General features: G+C 50.2%; 3 protein-coding genes across 3 annotated transcripts; 1 reads left to right on the plus strand and 2 right to left on the minus strand.

The window, feature by feature from the left end:
• Positions 1–137: 137 nt before the first annotated feature.
• MGYG_07562 (F-box domain-containing protein) lies at positions 138–1,166 on the minus strand (the record flags this gene model as incomplete). Its single annotated transcript, XM_003170272.1, has 1 exon — positions 138–1,166. One exon carries the CDS (start codon positions 1,164–1,166, stop codon positions 138–140), a length of 1,029 nt encoding a protein of 342 aa, XP_003170320.1.
• Positions 1,167–6,634: 5,468 nt separating this feature from the next.
• On the plus strand, positions 6,635–7,936 carry MGYG_07563 (DNA-binding protein creA; the record flags this gene model as incomplete). Its single annotated transcript, XM_003170273.1, has 1 exon — positions 6,635–7,936. The coding sequence occupies one exon, from the start codon at positions 6,635–6,637 to the stop codon at positions 7,934–7,936; it is 1,302 nt and encodes a 433-aa protein (XP_003170321.1).
• Positions 7,937–8,175: 239 nt separating this feature from the next.
• MGYG_07564 (hypothetical protein) lies at positions 8,176–9,252 on the minus strand. Its single transcript, XM_003170274.1, has one exon. It carries the CDS (start codon positions 9,130–9,132, stop codon positions 8,239–8,241), a length of 894 nt encoding a protein of 297 aa, XP_003170322.1. The 5' UTR covers positions 9,133–9,252; the 3' UTR covers positions 8,176–8,238.
• Between the last annotated feature and the right edge of the window lie 25 nt (positions 9,253–9,277).

A 9,277-nucleotide genomic window follows, 5' to 3' on the forward strand; every position in this document is an offset into this window, starting at 1 on the left:
CTCGCGTGGGGTGATTATTAAGCTTACTAATAGTTTCGTACCAAAGTTTTGTTCAAAGGGACAGTTTGATTCTATTATGATAACGATAATGATAATGGGAAGTAGTAGTGACGATGACGATGGATCATACAAGCCACTCAATGCCATACTCTGAGCTTCAAGCCTGGGAGCTTGTCTCCACCTCTGAGCTTCCTGGAAACCCCGATGCACACCCGAGCATGGCGTAGAAATTCACTCTTGGGCATGAGATAGGAATACTCCCCCTCACATCCTTTGCAAATAAGGCCAAATTCAAGAGTCTTGTCCGGTAGCAGGTGGGGGAGTCGTGTAGAAGCCATGCCGTAGAACTCATTTGGTTTCGCACCTAACCACAATGGATAGCCACCATTCGGAACCCGGGCCTCGTATCTTGGCTGCCTTTTCACAGGTCTCTTTTTCTCCACTAGAGCCATATCACGGAGATCGAGCCAAGCAGAGGTATCGATGCGTTGCTTTGTTTTCCGGAGGTATGTCCTATTTCCGTTTACAGATAACCCCTCTGCCAGTGCAAGCTCCACTGCGTCTTTGACCATAACGAGACCCAGAAGTTCACCATGCTCAACATCGTTATATATATATTTGCCTGGAACAGCTTCCATGACAACTAACTTTTCCAGCTTATGAGCCGGAAGACCGAAATGAGCCTGCAACATTCCAACAGAAGCCACCCAAAAAGTCTGGTTCAAGGCCAAGCAGGTATGGCAGCATCTCTCGCCAGTTGGGAGAAACAAGAATCCGCCAAACTCTCCGCACGCGACGCAGTCCCTGGTGCGTAAAAGCTCATATAGACTCTTTATCGTGTATTGGCTACCGAGGCCCGTTCGTCGAAGTGCTGAAATAGTACCAGGTATGTACTCTAGAAGCCTGCGGTGCCTCAGCATGGCCATGGCCATCAGATATCCACGCCTACATACACATAGAAAACTGAATAGAGACTCAAGATCTAGCGTGTATAGGATGTCATAAAAGATCTCTAGGGGTAGCCGGCCAAGCATGCCTATGGACAATTGACCGGGGCGACATTCGAGAGCTAATGGTTTCGCTGGTTCATTGGGGATTGTGACGATGCTGCTAAGAGGGCGGGAGAAACGTGTGAGTAGCTCCTTGTCACTCGCTTTAATAGCCATGGTTGCTGCTGGCTCTCTTGGGTATATAGATATATTGCTATTAACTACAGAGTAGTTATGTGATAAGAAACGAGCTTGTGGTTGTTGATTCCGTCCAAAGAAAGAAGCAAAATGTAAACAAAAGTAAAGTTTTGAGCCTCCATTTAGAGTTCAAACGCCATCCCGTTCAGCCCTAAAAGAGGCAGCCGCGACCTAGCGAGTCACGACTTCCTCAAAGAGAAAGCGTTGAACACACATAAACCTTGGAAGCTGCCAAGTCAGCCTATTTGGGGTTTCATATTGACAAATTATTATTCCAAGGACATAGACCGCAGAATTAACGGTCTTGGTAGCCAGAGTCGGTTGCTGTTTAAAAGCGAAGACTTGACCTGCAGGGTATGGTGTGTGTGAGAGGAACAATAGCTATAGGGTATCTGGGAAGCCGGGCTGGGTGAAGTCATAGGAAAGTATGTTGACCGCTCTAACTGACTAGTGATAGCCAAATCTTTAGGCGAAGAGCAGAAAGCAAAGCCAGCCCATCCATTGCTGAATACTCCGTATTTGCCAACGACTGTTGAAGCCAAATATGAGTCGTAACACAGGTAACCAGTGAAATGGGTAAAAAATTCGCCATCAGTTCTGTTCGTTAATGCCTCTAGAATCAGCCAACGCATAACCAGTAGACTACATGTTTCAAAGAGTAGTACCGATAGCTAGTCTGTTGGCCATGGCATTGCAACCTTGGAAACTGACAAGCTCCTCTCAATGCGGACATTGAAATGGTAGGGTCGAGAAGGAGACAAGGATGACAACTTCTATCACTGTTGTGCGCGGTGTTAACGTCTTACGTGCGGAGCCACAGATGAAAATTGAGATTGGTGGAGCTCTGTGGGCCTGACAACGAAAAATCCAGGGGTCCCGTTGTAACAGAATGCGACATCAACAACAATCATGCTCGCCCGCTACGGAGAAAAAAGTCCTCATGCAGAAAGATGCATACCCAAGAGGATATGCCGGATGCAGGAGTTACCCCTCCCCTTCCGTCCGCAATGCAGGCTCATTATGCAGGAGAATACAGGATTGGAACTACATGAGAATAGCTAGTGTTGCTGGCCTGAGACATGCACTTGGGGAACGGACAGCGAGCCGGGGGCTACATGCCGTTCCATCGGGCATTCCCGTGCGTCTAACCGGCCGCCTACCAATGCCGTATATAAATACCATGACACAGGCTTATACATGGAGTATTTGCTTAGGAAGTAGCACTAATTATGCATGAAGATACTCGTGCGACTCTGCTCGGCCAACTTTCTCTGAATTTGAGGATAGTTCCCGGGATTCACATGAATATTTACCATCTCCAGTCCAGATTGGTATAAACAAGAAGCGGTGGGATAGTGATGTTGACGTATAATACGGTTTAATTGATGGAATAGGAGAATTACCTACTATATTTGTAGATTACTTTCTGGTCGAGAAGAGACCGCACTTTCTCCGCACATAATCTCCGCATATAAATGAATTATATTGCCCGAACGACAGGATGGAGGTTTGGGGTTAGCCTTTTCATACCTCCCCTTAATATACTCTTTCAATTCGTCTCATGCCGTTTCTCAAGAAGTTCTCCAGCAGCATAGGAATGCCATCTTGTCCTCCATTGGGTGGGGGGGGCGTTAACTGGTTTCGTGCCATTCCTCTAGCCCGGCAGCATTGGACCGTTTAGCATTGTATGGCCCCATCAAGCCCTCCAAGCTTGTCTAGAGTTCCCTTTATACTATAGAATTGAGCTGTTAGCATGTTTCTATAAAACCACTTTATATAATATAATAATACTTACTTTCTAGCAGACCCCTTACAACGGCGTCATGATGACCTTGTGCGGTGCCGGAGGTATGTCCTGCCCGATGATGTCGCCGGTGTTAAATGGGATTCTCGAAACCAGCTGTAACTAGGAAAATACTAGTGATGAAAATAGATCATTAGCGTCCCCTGCCAGTGTATGACTGTGTCGACTAGGAGGGAAGTCCGCCCCGGCCCCCAGCCCAGATGTTGCTATGACAGTGGGCATAGAGCCGGATGATAATCCGTCGATAATGCACTTCCTCTGCTCGGTCATGGTCTGAGAGGTAAACGCTGGATAACCCAAGGCCTCTGCTAGTCTGTTGGCCTCCTTAATACTTATTGTGTATATGATGGTCCCCCCTTGTTGACTGATGCTATTATATGTGATCTGGAGTGTTCCCTCTGGAAGCCCAGTCAATAGTTTTGAAGCGGCAACACATGAAAGTGATGCTGTGGCACGGCACTTGGAAGGTGCTAAAAGTTGTGCTAGTAGACGACTTGTAGATATTAGAATATGAAAAGTATCTAGAGAAAAGTTCAGGAGACACGCATGCCTTGAACATCAATGTAACCTCACCGGTCTCAGCTCTGTGAAGAGCCCACAATCCCTTGAATGCGCCTGTTATGTGGTATAATGATGTCTGTGTGTATGATAGAGAAGAAGAAAAGAAGAAAGTAAAATTAAATAGGAAAAAGAGGAAACAGGAAGCAAGTCCGTCACTCGACTGTGTGAGTGAATGCAGGAGGGTAAACACAGTAGGTGAGTGACGAGTGACTACCTGGTAGTCGAACAGTGAGCTAGACCGGCAGCACCCCTGTCTCTTCAGAAGCAAGAGTGGTCTGTGGGTAGTGAGCAGTGAGCAGTGCAAGTATAGTATGAGTGAGTTACGCGGGTAGTCCAAAGCAAGTACCTGGTACTTACACCCGTATACACCCCATAGATACATATACATACATGGATGGAGGGTTGCACAAGAGAGGGATTTTCTCCGTATGCAGTTACCCGGATATTGAGCTGCAGTCGAGAGTTCTAGAGTTCTGCTCGAAGCCATGCACGCCCGCCCGCCCATCCATCCTTCAAGCAAGGACAAGCAAGCTGAAGAATCATCGTTATCGTATGATATGCGATGGCATCACTCTTCTAGACTCGACTGGATTGGACTTTAGTAGTATAGATGTGCAGAAATAAGCATTTCTTTATTCCGGTCTGGATGGTGAGTATTCTCCGTGCTGTAACTATGTATGTATGTACCGGCCTACCATGGATGCGAGGGAGGGTGAGTGGTTTACCGGGATAGACCGGGGATGTGACCATGCAACAACGAGCTATTAACGATTAACGTTAAGCTGGCCAGTCGAGCATTACGTCGACCGTAGTTGATGCATATTGATATCCCGTCATCGAAGACGAAAAGGGAGAAGAGAAGAGAGGTAGCTTTAGGTACCTGACGGAGAGAAGGGGAGAAGAGCAGTGCAACACCCTCTTGTCCGGCCCTGGCTGCGGAGACGCCGGGTGCCTTGCATGGAAGCTCCCCGCTAGAGATAAGTAGAGCCAGGAGAGGCAGAGAGACATCGCCTATCGTCCAAGCGAGATGAAGATGAAGAGATGAAAAGACAATGGAGATATGGAGATGGCGATGGCGATGGCGATGGAGATGGAGTAATGGAGAGATGGAGAGATGGAGAAACCCATGGGGCGTTGCTGTTGAAGTGGCGAGTAGTCAGCCCCTTTCGAGATGCACCTCACATCATGACTTATCTCTTCTTGCTATGTATCTCTGGCTATCTCTGACCATCTCTTGTGCTTTACCGAGGATGATCACTCATGTCCATATCATGTCCATATCATGTCATTAGCCGACCTAGATAAGTATCAAGCTATCTCTATCTACCCGTCTTTAACGAGCTAGGAAGCTTCCTGCTATCGACAGGGCTAAAGTGCTAAGTATAAGTAACTCCGTAACTGCATGTAACTGTCACTCTTCGGTAACAGTGGCCGACCGGAAGCCAGCCCCGGGAGATCTCGAGTTAATCACTTAGCAACCTTTTTTTCTTTCTTCTTTTCTTTATTTCTCATCATCATCGTCATCCCATCCGTCATCTCCCGACCTTCCGTCTTCCCGGCCTTGGCCATCAAGGTAGGCTGGGCAGTGGGAGATATTAATTAATTAGCAGCAGAGTACGTACCAGTGACTAATTATACCAACGTAAGTACATAACTGCGTATACACTAGAGTGAATAACTGCACTAGAGGAACTGGAGTGTCTGGAGTGTCTGGAGTGTCTGTGCCTGTCAGTGCATGCATGTGGTGAGTGACTCCATGTCCCTGTCCGTCTCCCCATGCCATGTCATGCCGAAAGGTGGCGTGGCTGAAGATGGTCTTTTCCTTGGGCGAACGAGACGAGGCGATAGGACAGGCCAGGCAGGCAGGATTGCAAAAAAGAAAAAGAAAGAAAAGCCTCTCTGCCCCGGATCATCTTCGTGTCGATGGTCGGAGAAAGCTGGAGAAAAGGAGGCGTAGTTAAGGACAGGCAAAAGGAAGACCAAGGCAAGGCCAGGGGAAGGTAGATGGCGTGATGAGCCGAGGTCGTTTCAGTGGACGAGGGACAAGAGACCCAAGAAGATCCCCAGAGGCCACCGAAAAAAGGGGGTTAAGGAAGGCGAATAAAAAGAGGACGAGGATGGAGAAGGAGATGGAGAAGGAAGAGAGAAAGGGGAAGGACAAGAAAGGGGACTCCGCGTGGCCTGACGGGGTGGCGAGAGTAAAAAGACAGTAAAAGACAGTAAAAAGACAGTAAAGAGTAAGAGACTAAGGGACTGACGAGTCGGAAGGGCCAAGGACGACCTCGTGGGTTAGAGTAAAGAAGTCGGCAAGCAGGAGACGAAGAGTAAAAGCAGTAAGAGAAGAAGAGCTGGCAGTCAAAGGGCGTGAGGGAAGAAGTCGAAAGGGAAAAGGAAGTCTTGTCTCGGTTGGTTTTAGTGCGTGGAGAAGGAAGTAAAAAAGACAGCAAAGAGAGAGTAAGGCAGAGAAAGTAGCAAAAAGTACACTTTGTGGGGTTTTCTTGGGTGGTCAGAGGTTTTTTCTTTTTTTCACTTCTTTTTTTTTTTTTTTTCTCTTTTTTTTTTACTCTTTTTTGCGTTTCGTCTTTTTCGTCCTATTTTTTTTTTCCGCGTTCCTTCTTTAAGGCTCCAGCTTGTCTGCTTGAACGCTTGAACTCTTCGAACTCTTCTCGATCTCCGTGAAAAAGGTCGTCCTGCTTGCTCCCGTACTCTACTCTCTTGCTCTGCATTCACTGCTCTCCATCTACTGATCTACTGCTGTCCACTCCTGACTACAGCGACTGACTCGACGTGCTGACCTTGCGCTTGGCCAGGCTGGCTCGGCTGACTCTTGAGACTCGAACAGCCGGAGACTTGGGGCCACTTTTGGGGGGGCAGCGACTTGGGGGTTTCTTGGGGACAACTTTGTGCCTCTTAGCACCGGCTGCTTTCTTAGCACTACTTAAGGACAGCCTTCCCCAGACTCTACCACCACCACTATTACTACCACCACCAACATCACCACCAACACCAACCATTACTAGAAGAAGATATAGAAGATAAAGAAGAAGATAAAGAAAAAGAAGAAGAAGAAGATAGAGAGAAAATGCCTGACGAGAAGCCGGAGCTGCCGCGGCCGTACAAGTGCCCGCTCTGCGAAAGGGCCTTCCACCGCCTCGAGCACCAGACTCGACACATCCGCACGCACACCGGCGAGAAGCCGCACGCCTGCCTCTTCCCCGGGTGCGCAAAGCGCTTCAGCCGGTCCGACGAGCTCACCAGGCACTCGCGCATCCACAGCAACCCCCGGAAGCCCGGCAAGCACCACCACCACCACCACCACCACAGCCAGCACCACCCCCAGCACCACCAGCAGCATCCTCAGCACCAGATAGACGCAGGCAAGGTGGTGAGGTCGGCGCCCGTCAGCCAGGCGGTGTCTCCCAACGTCTCGCCGCCTCACTCGTACGCCGTGCCCTATGCGGCTCACTCGCCCAGCACGCTCAACCCCTATGCCAGGCCCGTCACCGTCTCTGCGCCCGCCTCTGCCACGACCTCGACCATGGACATCAACATGCTCGCCTCGGCCGCCAGCCAGGTCGAGCGAGACTCAACTATTCCTGCTTCATCGACGTCATCGACTTACAGGCACCGCACCTCGTACCACCACTACCCCCCGACGATGACTGCTCCCTCCACCCCTGTCACCACCACCGCCAGCAGCATCATCTCTTCTGCTGCCAGCTCTGCCAGCTCCCAGATACCATCCTCAGCCAGGCTGCCCTCTCTCTCAGCATACGCCATCTCCATGACCCGCTCTCACTCAGACGAAGACCACCACCATCACAACCACCACAACCACAACCACTACAGCTACAGAGCTAAGCGGTCTCGTCCCTCCTCGCCAAACTCCACCGCGCCCTCGTCTCCCACCCTCTCCCACTCCTCTCTCTCGCCTACGCCAGACCACACCCCGCTAGCCACGCCCGCCCACTCGCCCAGGCTGCGACCTTACTCCTACGCCTCCCCGGACCTCCAGCTGCCCTCCATACGACAGCTCAGTCTGGCTGCCCATGCGCCTGCCCCCGCCCTCGCGCCCATGGAGCCACACACGGATACCTCCTCTTCCCACTCCACTCTCACTCACTCGACCTACTCTTCGCCGCTCACTCCATCTTCAACCACTGCCACCACGTCTCTCGGTGCAGCTGCGTCAAAGGGTCCCTCGATAAGTGATATCATGCACCGGGCCGATGGGACGCAGCGGAAGTTGCCTGTCCCGCAGGTTCCGAAGTTGCTATCCAGGAAGTGCCCCTCGACCTGGACAGATATTAATCTTTCTCTTATCTTTACTTTCCTTTTGACTTTCCTCTCTTTTGATTCTTTTTTGTGTTTTCTGGGATCTTGAAAAGTACGGGGTTTTAGAGGGTTGGAAAAAGTGCATAGACATCACCGCTTCTTTCAGTTTCGTTTCTTTTTTCTCTTTCCTATCTTAACTTTTTACTTCTTTTTTTCATAGATGGGCGGCTTGTAAGTAGTCAACGCACTTATGGAACATGACCTAATACTCTACTTCATCTCATACTCCTACTTTTCATTCTCGCTATACTCAGTATAAATTGTAAAAAGATAGACCTACTTGGCTTTGAAGAAGTGCTCGCCCGTAGACACCACCCTCACCTCGTCTCCCACGCTTATCCGGAAAACTGCTTAACCGTCAGTATACGCCATAGTAGAAAGAAGTAGAAGTAGTAAAGACTTACACGACTGGGTCGGAACAAGCATCATGCCCAAACAGCCTCCCTTTGCTCCCGCGTCAATCACCCTCGTCCCCCGCAGCGTCTTGTCAGGCTCAACGCCGTGTCTGATGCCCGTGTCAGGGTCGACGTTGGGGAGCTTACACCTCACCGTCCGACAACACACATGCACATCCACCCCATCCTCCTCATCCTCATCCTCCCTCTCTTTCTCCTTCTCCTTCTCACCCACCATCTGATTCTGCTTACCAGGTATCAACCGTATCATCTTCCACGCATCCTCCTCATACGCCCCCACACCATCCACAACCACATTCGGCCTGAACCGTCTCACACTCAGCTCAGGAATAGCATACTTTGTCCGCTCATGCATGTCTCGCAGACTACCCATACTCTGCACCTGGAGAGGGTACTGGTCGCTAAACGCCATGTCAGGCACGAAGCCCAGCTCAGATGCACTCGGCGCGTTTCCCACAGCTACTCGAGGGTGTGCGGAATGGACCCGGAACAGACTTAGTGGCTTTTTGCACTCTAGGAACGCAGATAGTGCCGCGGGGACGTGCGTGGTATACCTCGTTGCTTTGGTAGGTACGCTGAACAGACGCAGTGGTTCAAGCTGGTACACGCTTGATTGTGTTTCTGCGGGCGGATTCAGCGGAACACTGAAGTAGTCCTCGCTATCAATTAGGTCCAAGTAGATACCTAGTCGTGTCCAGAGCGGTAGACGAGCCGTATCCCGTGGGAAAAATATAAGAAGCAACCCTCCGTACCTCACCCCTCGGAGGTCTGCATGCCAGTCCGGACTGTTCCGGTCAGGAACCCATATCTCAGGCCGAATCAGCGCCATGCGAGAATACTTCCCGTCCCGTAACGTCTTTGCGTCCCATCTTGCTTCTTTCTCGCCCTCGGCAGCGGTATATTCCGCGAAACAAAACTGTCGGTCCCATTCTAGCCCGCTATCCTTGACGAAGTGAAGTTGAACTCGATGCCCC

Source organism: Nannizzia gypsea, genomic scaffold (genome assembly GCF_000150975.2).
Source record: "Nannizzia gypsea CBS 118893 supercont1.7 genomic scaffold, whole genome shotgun sequence".
NCBI lineage: Eukaryota > Fungi > Ascomycota > Eurotiomycetes > Onygenales > Arthrodermataceae > Nannizzia > Nannizzia gypsea.

Excerpts from the sequence above, each read along its gene's own strand:
- MGYG_07564 (XM_003170274.1), bottom strand. The coding sequence starts at position 9,132 with ATGGCGCTGATTCGGCCTGAGATATGGGTTCCTGACCGGAACAGTCCG.